Source organism: Scophthalmus maximus, chromosome 1, assembly GCF_022379125.1.
Source record: "Scophthalmus maximus strain ysfricsl-2021 chromosome 1, ASM2237912v1, whole genome shotgun sequence".
Lineage (NCBI taxonomy): Eukaryota > Metazoa > Chordata > Actinopteri > Pleuronectiformes > Scophthalmidae > Scophthalmus > Scophthalmus maximus.
Genome location: NC_061515.1, coordinates 13,829,848 through 13,847,202, shown reverse-complemented (window position 1 = coordinate 13,847,202; position 17,355 = coordinate 13,829,848). Strand labels below are relative to the sequence as shown.

Below are 17,355 nucleotides of genomic sequence, written 5' to 3'. Positions count from 1 at the left end.
AGACTCTTGAAAACACTCCCAACTACTACTACTATTAGTGAAATATGGTGAAGTAGAAGCACATAAAAATGCGATGCAACCTGGGGAATATCTAGTAAAATATATGTGAATTGAATGAAATACTTAGCGTCATAAAAAGTTGAATCAGAGAGGTCTTAATAAACGTGTCTCACGCCGGTCCAGTAGGTGGCAGTAGCACACTTGTACTCTGTGTTGCCAGTCATGGAACATATCGAACAAGAAGTTGTGCTCTGTTCCAGACGAGGCAGCAGTGTGTTGAGTTGTTGGACGTAGCTGACCCGCGTCTGTGTCTGATCCAGTGTGGTGACAGCGGCTGGAGATAACGTGCGTTCAGGCCAACTAACGGGATTTAAGTTGATGTGTTAGTTCAGTGGATTTGATGCGCGCTGCACCGAGCAGCTCTCTCTCTGTGTGTGTGTGTGTGTGTGTGTGTGTGTGAGTGACAGGTCAGTTGAACCTGTCAGTGATCGGACACCGCTTGAGGTCGAAGGAGACTTCTTTTTTAAGAATTCTTTCTGGTCCATTGACACATTATATAAACGCAACGCTTTAAATCAACGTGCGTGGCGCCACTGCGAACAGGAAGCGCGAGCCCCGAAGATGACCTCCAAGAAAGTGATCGAGTTGTTCTACGATGTGGTTTCTCCGTACTCCTGGCTCGGCTTCGAGGTTCGTGCCGTTCCAAATAAACAACAACAGAATAACAATAAAGTCAGTTGTGCACAGATCGTTTGTGTTCGCAGGTCATGTGTCGCTACAGAACCGTGTGGAACGTCGAGGTCAAACTGCGCCCCGCGTTCCTGGGCGGCGTCATGCACGGGTCAGGTCCGTCACAAGTGAAGAGAAGTGGCCGCCTGCAGGACATGTTGGACATGTTGGCCATGTTAAACTCATTACTGCTGCTATTCACGTCCCGGTTTATCTGCCACGACAGACAACAGGCCTCCGGGGGTGGTTCCGAACAAGTTCATGTACATGACCAAGGATCTGCACCGCTTGGCCAAGTATTACGATGTTCCCCTGCGCCCTCCATCCGACCCCTTTGAGGCCATGTTCAAAAAAGGTACACACACACACACACACACACACACGAGCACACACACACACACACACGAGCACACACACACACACGCAAGCACACACGCAGGTTTGAAATGCTCCATAAAGCTGGAAAGGAATGGCAGAGCCGGGTGATCAGTATCTGTATGGTCGTCACTATGAGCTTAGCTTTCACATGAATTCTAGGAATATGATCTATTGTTGATATTTAAAAACAATATTGACAAGTGCAGCTTTACGTTTCTTATCATGTCAGATGTCAGAAGTACAATCTGCCAAATAGTCACTGCATACTGCTTTTTGGGGGACCTTTGTTGGACAAGGCAGCAGTGGTGGTATATATAAATATAAATATATTTATATATATATATATGTATTTGTGCAGAGATAATAATACACTGACTACTTTTCCTATAGGCTCCCTGTCTGCGATGCGTTTTGTGGCAGCAGTGCAAGAGCGGGAGAAGGATGGAGACCGACAGGTGGAGCATGTGTCCCGGGAGCTGTGGAGACGGATCTGGAATGAGGACAAAGACATCACTGAGCCTGCATCACTCTCTGAGGTGCCGACTAATCCTGAAAGCACTGTTTGTTTAGCTTTGTCACAATGTTACGGTGCTGCATGGTGGAACATCAAGGCTAAAATCATTCCTATTTGCTGCTGCCTTTTATTAAATCAAATAATGATCTTAAACTGCACTGTAACTTTTACTCTTGTATTTAATACTTTATTTTAGCTTCTATTTAAGCTTTTATTTTTTAGCTTGTTTTTATTTTCCAATCTTTCTTAAAGTGTTTTTTGCACTTTGTTGCAATGTTCTTGATTGTTTGAGAGGGTTCTGGGTCCGAACCTTGCCAGCCGAGGCTTTCCTGTGTGGATGTTTGCATGTTGTCCCTTTTGCATGCGTAGGGTTTACTCTGGGTACAAATGAAGAACACAGAGGGAGATTTTCAAAGACACGTTCTCAACAGCAGGACATTTTTCCGGGGACATTCAGGCAAAGGGGTGTCACCAGGCCGCTCGCTCACTGTGAATCCTCTGGAGATTTCCCTGCTGTATTCTCACATGCGCTCATTTGGAAAATGACCAGACTTTAGCCCTGTGAGCGACTGGCGATCTGTCCAAGGTGTAACCCGGTTCTCGCCCAATGTCATCTGGGATTGACAAATGACAAGCTGTACACATAATGGAGAGTTGGATGTTACCTCTCACCTTTTTTTTTGCCTGCAGGCTGCGAAGAAAGCAGGTCTGTCTGACAGTGAAATTAAGGAAGTGCTGGAGCTGTCCACCTCAAAGGAAATCAAAGACAAGCTGAAGAGCGCAACACAGTATGCGCTTGACTTGGGGGTCAGTCGTCCTTCAGCTCTCCGTGTGGATTCAGACGAGAGGCGATATATTACAATGTAAAGAAATAAAATCCCCTCTAATGCATCTTCGCAGGCATTTGGCTTCCCGATGCTGGTGTGTCATGTTGATGGAAAGCCGGAAATGTTCTTTGGATCAGACAGATTTGAGCTCATCGCCAACTGCATTGGTGAGAATACTGTTGTTACTGTGCGTAATTCACATACCATAACACATGTAATGGAAACGTGACATGATAAAGATTAGAATGACATTAGTCACAGTCTTAATCTAGTATTTCCTAGATTCTTGCCCAATCTCATTTCATTATGTGTTTCAGGAGAGAAGTGGCTGGGACCTCAGCCTCACAAATCCGCTGCCAAGCTGTGAGATGGAAACTTGTCTTCAAACAAGTGCTCAAGTCTTAAATTTACATTTGATGATGCATCTGATTTTCTCTAACACTTCACAATTCATATTTTGTATGCCGTGCCTTCTAAAACCATGCCGACGATTTTCAATAGACCTTAATAACAAATAAATAGTGAAACCTGCCATTGTCCTGTTTAATATGTGCCAGTTCAAAAGGGTGAAAGGTTCTTGGTGTTGGTTTCTCTGGTAAATGCAGGTAGGAAAAAAGGATTTCATTATTTAGTCTCCAAACTCCAAAAACTCCAAAAAAAGAATCTCTGAAGTGTGATCTGGGGTGTGTATTTTCTACTAAATGTAAACAGGGATCAGATATGGAAGTCAACAAACCAAATTTGTCATTATGTTGAAATCTGGTGTGGTTTGTGTCCAAACACACACAGGTAAGGATGATAAGAAACTCAAATGCCACGAGTTATGAATGTTAGTGAGTCTTTGGTCTGCTGGCCAGCTTCCTCTGGAGAGTCGATCAGATCCGTCCCCAGGCCTCAAAGTCGACCTCCAGGAGACCACTGTGTGGTACGGATGGTAAGACGTGGTATCACCATACAGTCTATGGGCATCGCAGAGGTTCAAGCTACTTTGCTTCAACAATCAGCAAAATGTTACATGTGCATTTCTTGTAATGGGCAATAAATTGTGCTCATTTTAATTTTATTAATTGAGCTCAGAAGCATTGAAATATGTATAGATGGCTACAAAGCAGTAATCATATTAAAACCATTTTTTTCTTTTTTTCAGTGTTTTGTTTTGTTTTTTGTTCCTGTGGGACTTAGTTTTTATCTTGATCTAGTTTTTGTACGCCGCCACTGAATATATATCTAATGTCATTTTTTTTCAGTTAAAAGAACCTCGCACATTTTCACTGCCAGTCTCCAACACAATTATACATGTATGAGAACTACAAAAATGTAATAAATGGTTTACGATGTGTTTATTCAAGTATGTGCATTACGACTATCATTACAAAATATGTCTTTATAGGAGAAGTTAGACTAAAATGTGTTTTTTTTCTTCAATAATATAATTTACCCCCTGGGATCAATACTGGTTTCAGTTTGACTTGCAGTGTGTTTATCTCCCCTAACCCTTAACTAATTTCTTTCTCTCTTGTTATCTGTGTGTGACTCTCGGTCCATAGCTTCACAGGTATCAATGTCCTGCAGTATCAAAGCTTTACTCTGGACATGCTCAGTTGCTTCTCTCTAATTTTACCCCCCCCCCCCCCCCCCCACACACACACACACACACAAACACAGCCCTTCGAGAGCATTTACTTCTATTTTAAATTAAATTGTATCCTTTAAGAAAAGTTTTATTAGAAAACAGATATCATATAATAATACATTATCTGATTTGGCAGCCTGCTATTCAAATATTTGTCAAGGAGTGGGATCATGGCTCTATATTTGTTACCTCTTCCTGGAAGGAAATGCAGTTTATTATTGTCACCTAAATACTCTTTAGTTGTAGAGCTTGTCATACGAGTTCCCAGTCATTGAGGGCAGAACATGCTTAACAAAAGGCTGACGGAGACTAAAAATGACAAGGAGCTGCAGGACCAGTTTCCTTAAACAAAGAGGAGAAAGGCAGGGCTTGAAGAAGCTGACATCTGTCGGCTTCAAAAGAGAAAAGGGAAATTACAGAATGTGGAAGAGCAAAGTGCACGAAAGGCAGGGCATGATTGTGTGATTACCATACACCTGAAATCAGCGCGGTGCATCACCACACTGCTCGACCTCAGTGGGACAGAAACAGAGAAGAAGGCAAAAAGGAAGGGGTGAGCAGGAGAGGAGACGGATAAGGAGCAGGTGAGGAGGGTGGAGTTAAGACAACACCGAGCGTGGAACGTAGACAAACAGAGAGCGGCTCATTGATCCCCTGAGTCCTGACGTTGCCTGAGAAAAACAAGACAATGACGAGGTGAACAGCACGGCTGAAGCCTGGTGTGTGGAAAGTGCCTGATGACCGCGTGAATGGGGGGAAACATGAGCCTGCGATAGAAGGATCTGGCATTTTCTTGGGGATATAAGTCACAACTGAAGGAGCTGAGGTAAGAAATTATTCGCTACATGCTCTACATCCTCTTTTACACTGTCACTCTACCTGATTTTTAAGACGAGTCGTGTACTGTTCAGGTGGCGGCGAGGTAGAGTGAGCTGGTGTTCATGCATCATGTTCATTTTAATAAAAGCTTGAACTGTTTCCTGTTATAATCAGGGCCTTTTTTGTTTTCCATCAGTTTGCACCGAGCGACCCAGTGCTGTTTTGTCATATATGTTTACCCAATTGGGTGTGTAGTGTAACACTAGCACCAAAGTGTCCAAAAAAATGCAGATGAACAGGTTCAGACTGCTTGGATCTGATCTAAAAAAGGATGATCACTGGGTTAAAGTGTTCCCCTGTGTGGCTGCAGTGTCATTTCTCATGCAGCATAAAAATGCTCCAGGAAGCGATTACCCCTTTTTTTTCCTCCAGTATGAATAAAGGGTGTGTGTTCTGTTGGAGATAGCTCATGTTATAATAAAACATTGCCTTTGAGACTGACCACTAAGAAAAAAGAGGAGGTGTGCGCTGGAAATCGAAAGGGATCAAGGTCCAGTGTGACAAAAGAATATGCAGTGAATTGTGAAGAGGTTGTATTTTTTTTATCCGCATTACCAGAAGTTCCCGGTCTCAGTTACATGTTCGCTCAGACACCCTCTCATACTGGTTACCTGGGAGAGTCATGTTACTATTCACAGATTCAGCCCCACAGACAGAATGGAATTCAGGGCCTATACCACTGTCGCGGCATGTTTTTAAATCTTGTCTCCTCTTACATTTGACAGGATGTCTTCGTTATCAGAAGCAGACTACCGCTGCAAACACGGAGATACCATCTGTGGTGAGTTTTATCATCAAAGATAGATCTTGACCCTTGCCTGGTCTGACCATTATGGGCCCTGAAAAGTTCACTTGAGTCGATGGATGAACAAACATACCAGCACATGCTGTACAAACATGTCTACACATACAATGCTGCTTTGAGATGAGTTAACCACAGACTTGCTGAGTGATTGAACGGCCTGGTGTTTCCTTGTGTCTGTCCGCGGGTGCAGAGATCCGCGTCTATGAGCAGGAGGTGATCGTCGTGCCCATCTTGCTGCTGGCCAGCTTCCTGGTCACTTTGGTTTTCATTTTGCTGCTGCGCTTTTGTCCAGAGAAAGTTGATCGGATGCGTCCAAAGGCCTCAAAGTCGACAACCAGGAGAGTACTGCATGGTATTGATGGTAAGATCAAGTTGGTCAAGTTTAGATGTTGTTTGCATTTTACATGTTATTCTTTCATTCCGTCAATGACAGATATCTTTTTTTTGGGCATCATTTCATTTTTTCATTTTCATTTCTCCAACACTATCAAACATGTATTAGCACTACATGGTTTATAACACACTGTAATTCAGTGTTCAGCAGATATGTGGTTTTTAAAGTATGTACTTACATCCATAACCACCTAAAATGGAGGCCCTCAGGAAAATGCACAATGCCGAATGACAATGTAGTAGAACTCTGTTGTAATATTACAAAATATATCTTCAAAAAGAGAAGCTATAACTGTTGACATATACTGTATATTAATCACAGCTTCATTCAGATACATTATAGTGTGTTATTAACCATTTATTAAATGTTTGTATACTTCTTATAAAGGCTAGATAGGGGAACTGAAAGTAAAGTATTACTGCTTTTGGTCAGTATTCTTGAAACCTAGGTTTAACTTGGTGTTTGTACGATCAATTAATTATATCTTCAAAGAAAACCCCAGATCATCCTGCTTTTTATTTGATAAATTAAACTGCAGAGCAGCATTCTTGTTTGTTTGCACCTGACAGGTGTTCTGTTTTATCAGTTTTAGTATCCACTGTACAACATAATTTACCCCCTGGGATCAATACTTATTTCAGTTACTTAAATTTCAACACAAAGAAAAAATAATTCTGTTCATCTATTCTCTCTTAAATCCTTGTACCTTTCCCAAATAATAATGATTCTCTTTCTCCGTCTGTATCTCCGTCCATATAGCTCCACCAGGTCTCAATGTCCTGGAGCATGAAAGCATCGCTCTGGACATGCCCAGTTCCTACTCCACCTTCCAGCCCCCGAACACCTACTCCTCAAAAGCCCTCTCTGTGAGCACACTCTCTCTCCCGCCCAACCCCCCAAAGCAGCCGTTCAAGCCCAGTTTCACTCCCATCGTCCAGCCCAGGGAGTTGCCCCGCCAGAGGTTGCCCGAGTCCTTCAACCTGGTCACCCCTCTGCCCGCTGCCTTCAGCCTGCACTCCGACTCCTCTGTGTCGCTCTACAGGGCCCGTATGGAAAACAGGAATGTGGTCCTGCGGGTGCTAAATGGTGAGATGGTTTCATTTGCCCTGAATTAAGTCATTCGCAGGTCTCTCTCCTTTCTCATCTGACTGTTGCTGATACGGGTGTTTGTTTTTCTCTCTCATCTCCGTGTCATTTTTCACGCTTGACAGACTCTGCCGGTGCCACAGAAAGACACAGCTTCCTGGGCTTTGCGTCCTTCCTGGCCCAGCTCGGACCGCACCCGTTCCTGCCGGAGCTTCTCGGCGTGGTGTCGCTGCGAGCTCCTCTGGTCACAGTGATGGAGGAGATGGAGAACAGAGACCTGCTCAGCTTCCTGTGGAGATGCAGACAGGTAGGAAGTGTGAAGTATACTTTTTTAACACAGGGAATATTACTCCAGTGTCTGTAAACTAAAAATATCACATTATATGATTGAATTGAAAAAGTATAACTTCTTTTGGTGTTTGTTCTTTCAGGAACATGTAGATCCTCCATGTGAAATGACTGAGAGACGGATGTATACTATGGCCACACAGGTGGCTTCAGCACTGGTCAGTATGATAACAACTAACCAACACGTTTCCTCTTTTTATTTTGCCACATTTGACTTTCAAATCAATGACACAACCTCATTCCCTCACACGATGTGTGTGTGTGTGTGTGTGTTCATGTTTTAATATAATCTCATAACTTTTACTAACTTGTATTTGCATCAGGAGCCGTACATAAAATGAAAATACATTTTAAAATATGTTAAAAAATAAATCTTTAGAATCAAAATTCAATTAAATTGATTAAATTTGTTTTCACTTTTTAATGAGCTCTACAATGAGCAGTACAGTTCCATGATCAAACATGTGTGGCTTTAAGAAGACATTTACACATTTACTGTGTAGCAGCAGGGATGGGGGACGTAAAGTGACGGGAACTGAACAGGCTTGTCTGTTTAATCCTGGGATGCCCTTGTCTTGTTGCTCCATCAGGAGTTCCTCCACGGCAAAGATCTGCTCCATGGAAATATCCGAGCCCGCAGCGTACTGGTCAGCAAGGGGTTCACGGCCAAGCTCTGGGGTCTGCACGGCGTCTACACCAGGAAGAACCAGGGAGCGACTTGGAAAGAAGATCTCAGCATGAAGAAATGGCAGGCGCCAGAGGTATTAACCAAGAGGCCTGTCAGCCAGAGCAGTGACGTGTGAGTTCTTCCTAAACCTCAATTTATACTGAGACTCTTAGACTGAGACTAACTAATACGAGTAGGACAGGACATGTATGTTTTGTATATTTATTATTAGATTGGACATTTGTTTTCATTTAGTGGGAGACTTACCATTACTTGCTTGTGTGTGTTCCTCTCTAGCTGGTCATTTGGCGTCTTACTGTACGAAATGGCATCACTGGGTAAGTTCACCTGAAACTTTCGGGAAAACCTTTTATTAATTAATAATGCACTGACCTATAAATGTATTAAGGATATATTCACTATGAGGGTTGGGCAATGTACTGTAAATATACTGTATACTGAAAAAGTATAAGTCTCAACACACCAGTATTTTTACACTCGTATACATCTCATATCTGTTACTACAATATCTCTGTTTGAATTTGGCAATTGCAGGCAATGTTGAAAATCACAAACAAGACAACTTAATATCGATTTTGGATGTTAATATAATTTTACCTTAATCTGTATGGTATTAGATATGATTGACTAACCAAAAACAGACATGCACATCTATCCATAAAGAGGTTCTCTACTGATTTTCCAGAAAATGCACTATATTACACAACATACATTGATGTTGTAATGTTAAAGTACAAAGACGATGTTATCCATATCTCACCGCATTGACTGTTTCCTCTCCAGGTGAGGCTCCATTTGCAGAAATCTCAGTGAATGAACTTCTACAGTTTCATCAAAGAGGGAAGAGTCTGAAAAAACCCACCAACTGCTCCAACTCGCTGTGAGTATCCACACAACACACACACACACATGAAACCGGAGGCAACTCATTGATCGCAGAACTTCTCTCATTAATAAAACGTGCTCTGAAGTTCAGACTCTCTTCCCTCTCTTCCCCTCCCTCTCAGGTACTCCATCATTAAAGGTTGCTGCCACTGGAAGGACCAGGATCGACCCTCCCTGGCAGAAGTGAGCCGAAAGCTCCTCTCGGGAGAGAAGAGCGCCTCTGACAAAGTCCTCAAGGCGTCTGGGACGGTTAACATCGAGCAGTATCTGCAGGAAGCAGGTTACGGGGAAGCCAACAGCTACACTGTCTTCTGATCAGAAAAAATACATCCATTGCACAAATACCCCAGTGGTGCACTTTTACAACACCAGTCTTTCAGGTGCAACGGGCGTGTTCCAAGCTCTGTGTACAATTGCTGTGGGCACTGAAATTATTCTTTTATTTGGTTTTGTGTATTGATACGTGTGTTAAATAAGTTATTTACCTTTTGGAGCCATTTATTTTAAAATGACAACTTGTTTTGTGGGGGGAAAATACAAGTCATTTTGTTGTAGTGAATATGAAGATATGTAAACTTGACCAATGTACAGCTGCTGCAGTCTGACCTTGCAGTAGACACTGTCAAAATGATGGTTTACAAATGTTTACAACTTGAAGTCAGTGTATATTAAAATATGTAATATAAGTTATTACTGAATCTTTTTTGGCAGTTGTGGAAACGACATATTCATGCAATAACACTACTTTATTGTTACACTCATTTTCTCTTTAAGCTCAGTTCATGTGGATGTACTGTACAAGAAAATGAGCTGAACAATTTAAATTTGAATAAATAATCATTACAAGACCTAGAATGACCTCTTTTCATTTTTTAAAGTGGATGTCACGGAGCAGTAAAGGCTTGCATAAACACTTCCTGTAACAAGTAATGTTTTATTGGTATTATTGCATTCATGTACACAGAGCACTTCCTCTTTGGCCTTGGATGAGCAAACCATGAGGATTATCTATTTTCAGGTAGTTAGGTTGATTAAACCTACTAAAACTATATCATATCCATGAAAAAATAATTTGGATTGTATGACAAAATGGAAAAGATAAAAAAAACTAAACTTTTAATAACTAGTAAAATTAACTAATGAAAATACCAGGCTCTTTGAATGTCCTTTTCTTTGATATGATTGGAGCCCGGGTGGAACCTCTGGTGAAAAAAAACTTATAACACAAATACCTTCTAAAATACTAAAATATTTAAATGAAGTGGCTGTTGCTGATGACAGAAATCAGATCACTAAAGTTAAAGCACTGTTTGAAATACAGCAAGAAGGCAACTTTTTTTTGTCATGTTCTAGCTAGAAGACCTAGCACCAATTACTGCAGGCTGGTGTATAGTATACATACAAAAGGTCTCTACACACAGTGACACACACTACACATATGGGTAGACTGTCCATGCCCACCACTCACACATACACACATGTATGCATGCACACAGTATATGCATACATGTTTCTTTTACACATTCATTGTCCAGAGAGTAAACTATCCATCTCCATATCACCACATGACTGATGGAGCACCTTTATTTTGTAAAAAAAATAAAAAAATAAAATGATCTCAGGCTTAGGTTTTTAACTTGTTACTAACAGAGGAGCAAGTCCAGGTATTGATTTCAGTGAGAAAGCGATCCCGACGTTCCTCTTAGGCAAGGACTTCTTCACTCACGCAGGCTGTTGATGGAGGCACAGATCTTGAGAGCAGGACCTAGCTTGATATTCATGGTGGAGATGAGATGGTCCTCCCGCAGAAGCATGAGAGCCTGTCCGTCTATTTCCTGTGACAGAAACTGGGCAGCCAGCTCTTCACAACCTGAGCACGAGAGAAAGACAAGATGATATGACCAACATAAACAAAAGGTTTACATTACATTTACAAAAGGATTACAAGCTATTTTTCTAATCACTGAACACCAACCTTGGAGTGAAGAGATGAACCTGCAGACTTCTTCAACGCTCCACTGACCAGGAGTTGCTGAGAGGAAGTTGGCGCCCTCCAGTGGGAGGCTACCAGGAGCTGAACTGTCCGACTGCGGAGCGCTGTGGTCTGCTCGAGAGCAGGAGTGTGAAGAGGTTGGGGAAAGTGAAGGAGAATCGTCTTCCTCTTCCTCCCCATCACTGGACACGTCCTCCGAACGACTGGACTCAGAGTGACACTACAGCCAGAAGAGTCGAAATTCAAGCACGCGTTAGTCCGACTCTTGATGCCGCCTGAGGCACTTAGGTCAGGTCATCCGAAGATTTTAATATTTATATGACAACTCAATACAACAAATATTTAGTTTCATTTATCAGAACAGGTTACATAATTTCCCCCAAAACAGCTGGGCACAGTAGTTTTAAGCAATGTTACTCAAAAAAGAAGTAAACGGTGCATTGTGTACACATTAAGTCACGTGTATTTGGACGCAAGGTGAACATGGCATTGACTCAAAATTAACTAAAGTGCCCCTGTTTCCTGATGTAAAGGAACACGTGGTCCACTGGTGTGTTTTAAGAGTTGTTAAACAATGGACGGCTAATATAAACCATACCCGGTTTTGATTTTTTTTTTCATGAGATATGTTGACAGCAGGAAAAATACAGAATATTGCCAGTTTTGTCCTTTAAACTAAAGATCTTACCTTGACAGGTAGATGCCTGCTTGACATTTTATTGCAGGCGATATTAGAGCTGTTCCTGCGTGAGGGGCCCCTGCGCCTTGCAGCGCTCTCAGAAGATGCTGGAGGCGATGCCAGTCCTGCACCACTTCTGCCTCTGCTCGTCTTGAAGTGTTGACTGCAACTCACATTATACCTGCGGATCCAGGGCCACAGTCAATACCCAGGAAGACATTTGGACATTTTCACTCCAACCAAACACTGCCCAATATGCACAATGAGCTCAAGGTTTTTTGCTTATTTTATATAAAAAAAGTAAACAATTATGCTGAAAAGATAAGATTTAGGATGTTAGATGAAATCCTACCTCTTAGCACAAGTGTTTGAACAGAACCTCTTTGATCCTCTGAATTGACTGGCTGGTGCGATGCTTCCACAGTATTCACACTTCAACACTGAGGAGACAAATTAAAGGGTACAAGTACATTCCATTTAGTAAAAACAGGTTTATGGTATCATACTTGATCGTTAAAAATATAAAAGCACTTACATGGAGGTCCATTTTCTGAGCGGCTAACCAGAGCAAAATCTCTGTCTTTGAGGAGTCCAGCAACCTGTCACATCAGATACAAGCCAAACAGTGAGGAGCTTGTCACAGAAAAGAGCAAAGCCAGTGTCATTCAAATTGAAGCTATGATTGAATCTGAAATGTGTGTTTTCATGGCAGGGTGCCCTTACCGGGAAGGGTTCTGCTCCCTCCTGGATAACAAAGCCCTCTATGAGGTGGGTGAGCACTTGGGGTTTGACCACGGCCTGGGGAACAGGCGCTCTGTCTTTGTCCCCATGCCCAACTCTTGGCAGGGGCAGAGGTAAGGACAGGGTGGGAGGAGATGAGAATGCAGCGGTTACGGGAGGAGCTACAGCGAGGATTGAAACAAAAAGGGAAAAGAAAAGGTTTTAAAAACAGATGTACAGTTTCAAGTATTGCCCCTCATTATTTTTGCTTGATTTGGAGTAGACAAATTGACATACCCGAGTCCTTTGTAGGGGCAGGGGATAAGGGAGGAGCAAAGTCTTTCACTGGTGCAGAGTCTGATGATTCTATCGCCATGTCGTTTGGTGCATCACTGTCAGATTTCCTCTTCAGAGAGCCAATGGCAGGCTTTGTCTGATGGTATGTGGGGGAACATATTAGAAATTCTTACTAACCCATAATCAAAACAGTGTGACTGAGAACATCCTTTCAATGACTGATCTTACCATGGCACTGTTGTTTGACGTTTGGTTAAAATTTCCACCAGCTGTGATTTCCTGGGCTGTGTTGCTTCGTGCCTGAGCCAGGGCAACAGCCTGGGCGTTTCCTACTAAGCCCTGCCTCGCTCCCACAAGCTGCACAGGGATGTGCGGAGGGTTGTGTCCTCCAGTGGTGGCTTGGTTGTTGCTAGGTGGTGCAGGGAGAATGGGAAGTGGGTGTCTAGGGGGCAACTGCACAGGTAAACGGTGTCCCTGAGCTGTCTTGGGCTGGATAGGCACAGGCCCTTTGTCTGCAGTAGTGCTGGCCTGTTGTAGCGGCTGCACCACCAGGGTCTGCGTGTTGACGTTGGCCTTTGGGGTCACTGAGCCGATGGGGTAGCCCTGGGTGGAGGTAGGAACATTTGAGGTGGGCACCAAGATCACAGGGGCGGCAGAGGAGGACAAGAGGAGTTGTGAGAGAGGGAGTGCTGCGGAGGAGGTGGAGGATGGAGCTACAGAAGCAGCAGGGGTGACGGTCATGGCCTGGTTTCCGGTTTTTACAGTCATAGTGTTGGCAGCGGACTGCTGAGTGAAATTGGGTTTGACCATTTGTTGTTGCTGTTGTGGTTGTACTTGCTGCTGCTGAGCTGCCTGTGAGAAAGTCTGCTGCTGCTGACCGAGGAAGCTGGCCCCATCTTTCCTCTCCGGGAGCTCAGACTTGACAGAAACAGCTCTGGGAGTGGAGGCACAGTGTAGGGCCAGGTTCTGCACCTGGGACATAGAGAAACGAGTATTTGAGAAATATAACTGGAGAAGTGGGTGTTGTGAGAGGACTACTTCAATCTACCAATAATTTTTCTAAAAGCGTAAAAACGTTGGTAATGGTACTCAAACCTGATCATTGTCAGACTGGGTGTTGGCAGTGGTAGGTGCTACTTCATGCTGTTGCTGTTGCTGCTGAGGCTGTGTCTGGGCCACTGTTGCTACAGTAGCTGTTGCTGTACCACCAGGCATAAAGATGAGCTGAGAAGCAAGGGGAGCCCTGAGAGAGCGGTTGACCTATGTAAGAAACAGGACAGATAATCAGTGTTGTCAGTAACAAATATTGAGGTGAACGACTTCTTACCTTCATTTAAAATGGACACAGCTCATGGTCAAATTTTAACTCACCCTAAGATACATCTGTCCCTGTCCCGCCGAGTTTCCACCCAGCAACACTGACTGGTTGAGAGTTGGAGTCGTTGCAGAGGTGGCCGGGCCGTGGGGACGGGGATTAGTCATTGTCCCCACTGCAGACGTGGTGCTAAGGTTAACCTGGAAAGAACAGCAAATTCAATTTTTCGCAAAAATGTCTACTATTTTCATAAATTAGCCGTGTACTAAACTTTTCCAAAATAACCAACACAAACACTTACTGTGGTCGGTGCCTGAGACATGCTGTTACTCAGGGTATTGGACTGTCGACTAGCTGCAAGTGTGGCCTGGTTTTAAAGAGAGAGATTACATGAATGCAGTGTGGTGCCTCTGCAGACCATTTTTTTTTTTTTAAACGGCATTTTCTTGTCATCGTTATGGTTACCTGTTGCACCGCAGCCAGGTTATGGAGTTGGGCATTATTGATCTGCTGATGCAGCATGAGCTGCTGGAGGTACTGAGCTGCATTAGGCTGTCTTTGCAGTGCCTGGAGAGCCTAAACAAACAAACAAACAGCCTGTTTTTAATGCTAATTCATGAGTTTATATTCATAGAGTATAATAAATTGAAGATATAAATTGTTAGTCCTCGCATCCCATCTCTGAAGTTAACCATGCACACTCACTCTCACCTGTACAGCCTGTCTCTCATACAGAGACATGTGGGCTATCTGCGGAGCACGGGAGTTCCCACTCGTCTGAGGATTTCCATTAGTGGTGCTTGCGTTTTGGTCTTCACCTCCATCCATGTTTCCTGCTTAAAAACAAAACAAAAATGAATAGCAGATATGACAGAATGCATGTGCTGTATGCACAATAAGTGCTTTTATCTGCTTGTTGGCTTTTTGCCCGCAAGTTTCTTGGCATGAAGACTTGTTGAGCGTGCAGCCTGGCACCCAACCCATCAGTGGGCCCAAGAGCCAAAAATGATTTAAAGAAGACAATCTCAAAATACATTTACAGATGAAAACTTAAATTATCAGGTTGATGTTGCTTGAGTTTAAACATTGTAGGATTCAAATGTCTCTCGGGCGCTGCTGCCACAAACGGGATGGTGACACCTCCAGGCTCCCAGAGCTGCGGTACTCCCTCACAGTGTCCCTCTGGGGTTGTGTTACGTAAACACTGGTCCCTGGGGTTTCTCTCCTACAGGGCCCATGCATCATCATCATCATCATCATCATCCGTCAGCTACAGTCCCACACAGGGGCGCAGCCACTCCTGAGCTCGGCAGACGTCATCGCCACCAGCGTTTGACCGATCGTGGCGAGCAGCAGCGTTGCGGTATTTAAATGAACCGAGCAGTGGTCGACGTGACGGATGAACCACAGAGAAGAGACGTGGGGGGGGGGGGAGCTCGAAAAACACTTCGTAGTTAAAGGAGGCTAACCACAATGGACTTTGCTAGCTAGCTATCCTTTACACACAAGCCTGAAATACCACGATTAAACTACATCGCCGTTCACAACCGGGAGAGAAAGACGAGTGAGTGTTCGTGTGTTGAACGAAAAGTCAGAAGAGACGTTGGTATTCTGCGAACAGGAACATTTATTGGCTTTAAAACACAACGTTGTTTTAACATGCACAGGCTAACCAACTAGCTATGCTAGCACACAGAGAGGGTGCAACTATCTTGCTCTCGCATCGGTCAGATAACAACAATTAGTAACTTGAAAAAATGAATACGCATTAACCTGCCTTTGATTCTTCCGTCCGTTTCACTGTCAACCGCAAAGAATTATTGAATTCCGATGTTGGTTTTAACTGCAAACAACGACAGCCCCTCTCTGGGTTTTTGCCTCCAACAAAACCCCGCCCCCTTTTTTTTCTTTTTTTTTCTTCTTCTTCTTCTTCTTCTTCTTCTTCTTCTTCTTCTTCTTCTTCTTCTTTGACTTTTAACGACACCTCACATCCGTGTGATGGGACATTACCGCCCCCCACAGTTTGTTTCTCTCCATCAGATTACATTACATTTTATAATCCAGGATTTACAAAACAAGACCGGGAGCAAGTAAACAACTATCTCATCTGCAGCCTCACTGTCAGGGTCATCATCATAACTGAGCTCCTGCCTTGCGGAGATAAACGAGTGGATGACAGAAAACTTCCTACAGCTAAATAGTTCCAAAACAGTAGCTATTAAAGTTGGCACACCACACCAGGTCCAGTCATCTCCCATAACCCAAATCAGGCCCTGTGGTCAAAATAGACCCCTGTCATCAACAGTCACCAACCTGGGTGTAAGATCTGACCCTCATCTTACATTTGACACCCACAATGAACATCTGTGCAAGACCTCCTTCTATGACCTCAGGAACATTGCCAAACTCCGTCCCACACTAACGCTCCCCTCACCGGGACTCCTGGCAAGAGCATTCAAAAGCTTCAATACGTCCAAAACAGCGCCGCTAGGATCCTGATGAGGATATGGAAACAATATTGATGTTGATGATGATGATGACTTTTGGCTGTAAATGTCATAATGTTTGCAAGGGCAAAGACAGAATCCTTACATATTGATATATTTTCTGCAAACAAATCAAACTGTTCACATTGGATAACACTTACCTCTTGTTCAACAGTACACATGAGGGCTCATTAGGGGGTGGATATGATATTGAAATATGTGCACCTGAATGTATTCGCAGAGATAAGCAAGGTTTGAAATAAAACACTACTGACAAAATTACAAGTGGAGATGAAAGCTGTATATGGCAACATAATTTACAATAATTTCAGATCCGTCTGACATCTGCTGTGAGCCCTAACAACCATGCATATATTATATTTATGAGTACGTTTCAATTAAAAAATAATCACTCACATATGGAAAAGGTTTTGTGTAGTTTTGTTCTGTGGAACAGGAAAAGGGTAAGATTGCCATTATTCATATCCTGTGTTACAGCCAGGTGACTCAGAGTAAGATTTCTTAATGATCTTATCTTAATAATCAAGTTAATTCAAATATATAAATCCCCCAAAAATACTTATATTGTGTATGTAATGTTTTTATTAAAACATTATACATCCATTGAATCTCCATTTGTGAGTGCACTTTGGTGGTGTATGAGAGTTCATCACTACAACGGTCATAAATAAACTAGAA

The 17,355-nt window shown here is 43.1% G+C and overlaps 3 protein-coding genes across 6 annotated transcripts; 2 read left to right on the top strand and 1 right to left on the bottom strand.

The window, feature by feature from the left end:
- The first annotated feature begins 233 nt into the window (after positions 1 to 233).
- On the top strand, positions 234 to 2,980 carry LOC118315502 (glutathione S-transferase kappa 1). Its single transcript, XM_035642828.2, has 7 exons — positions 234 to 690; positions 765 to 846; positions 956 to 1,084; positions 1,498 to 1,643; positions 2,312 to 2,428; positions 2,522 to 2,615; positions 2,766 to 2,980. The coding sequence occupies exons 1-7, from the start codon at positions 622 to 624 to the stop codon at positions 2,813 to 2,815; spliced, it is 687 nt and encodes a 228-aa protein (XP_035498721.1). The 5' UTR covers positions 234 to 621; the 3' UTR covers positions 2,816 to 2,980.
- Positions 2,981 to 4,420: 1,440 nt separating this feature from the next.
- Positions 4,421 to 10,014, top strand: styk1b (serine/threonine/tyrosine kinase 1b). The gene is made up of 10 exons (XM_035642209.2): positions 4,421 to 4,907; positions 5,686 to 5,741; positions 5,956 to 6,126; positions 6,919 to 7,245; positions 7,371 to 7,552; positions 7,677 to 7,751; positions 8,184 to 8,392; positions 8,558 to 8,598; positions 9,065 to 9,161; positions 9,289 to 10,014. Exons 2-10 carry the CDS (start codon positions 5,687 to 5,689, stop codon positions 9,479 to 9,481), a joined length of 1,350 nt encoding a protein of 449 aa, XP_035498102.1. The 5' UTR covers positions 4,421 to 4,907; position 5,686; the 3' UTR covers positions 9,482 to 10,014.
- A 72-nt stretch (positions 10,015 to 10,086) lies between these two features.
- On the bottom strand, positions 10,087 to 16,097 carry phc1 (polyhomeotic homolog 1). Of its 4 annotated transcripts, none has more exons than XM_035641377.2 (14): positions 15,948 to 16,097; positions 14,882 to 15,003; positions 14,636 to 14,746; positions 14,472 to 14,537; positions 14,227 to 14,370; positions 13,951 to 14,115; positions 13,084 to 13,827; positions 12,856 to 12,991; positions 12,562 to 12,740; positions 12,374 to 12,437; positions 12,191 to 12,278; positions 11,848 to 12,019; positions 11,142 to 11,379; positions 10,087 to 11,036 (listed from the first exon to the last, which is right to left on the bottom strand). In XM_035641377.2, the coding sequence occupies exons 2-14, from the start codon at positions 14,996 to 14,998 to the stop codon at positions 10,885 to 10,887; spliced, it is 2,376 nt and encodes a 791-aa protein (XP_035497270.2). In that variant the 5' UTR covers positions 14,999 to 15,003; positions 15,948 to 16,097; the 3' UTR covers positions 10,087 to 10,884. The 4 variants fall into 4 exon arrangements, with proteins under 4 accessions (XP_035497270.2, XP_035497278.2, XP_035497287.2 ...); XM_035641385.2 differs by having other exon boundaries at positions 14,882 to 15,006; positions 15,948 to 16,093; XM_035641394.2 differs by having other exon boundaries at positions 15,944 to 16,091.
- Between the last annotated feature and the right edge of the window lie 1,258 nt (positions 16,098 to 17,355).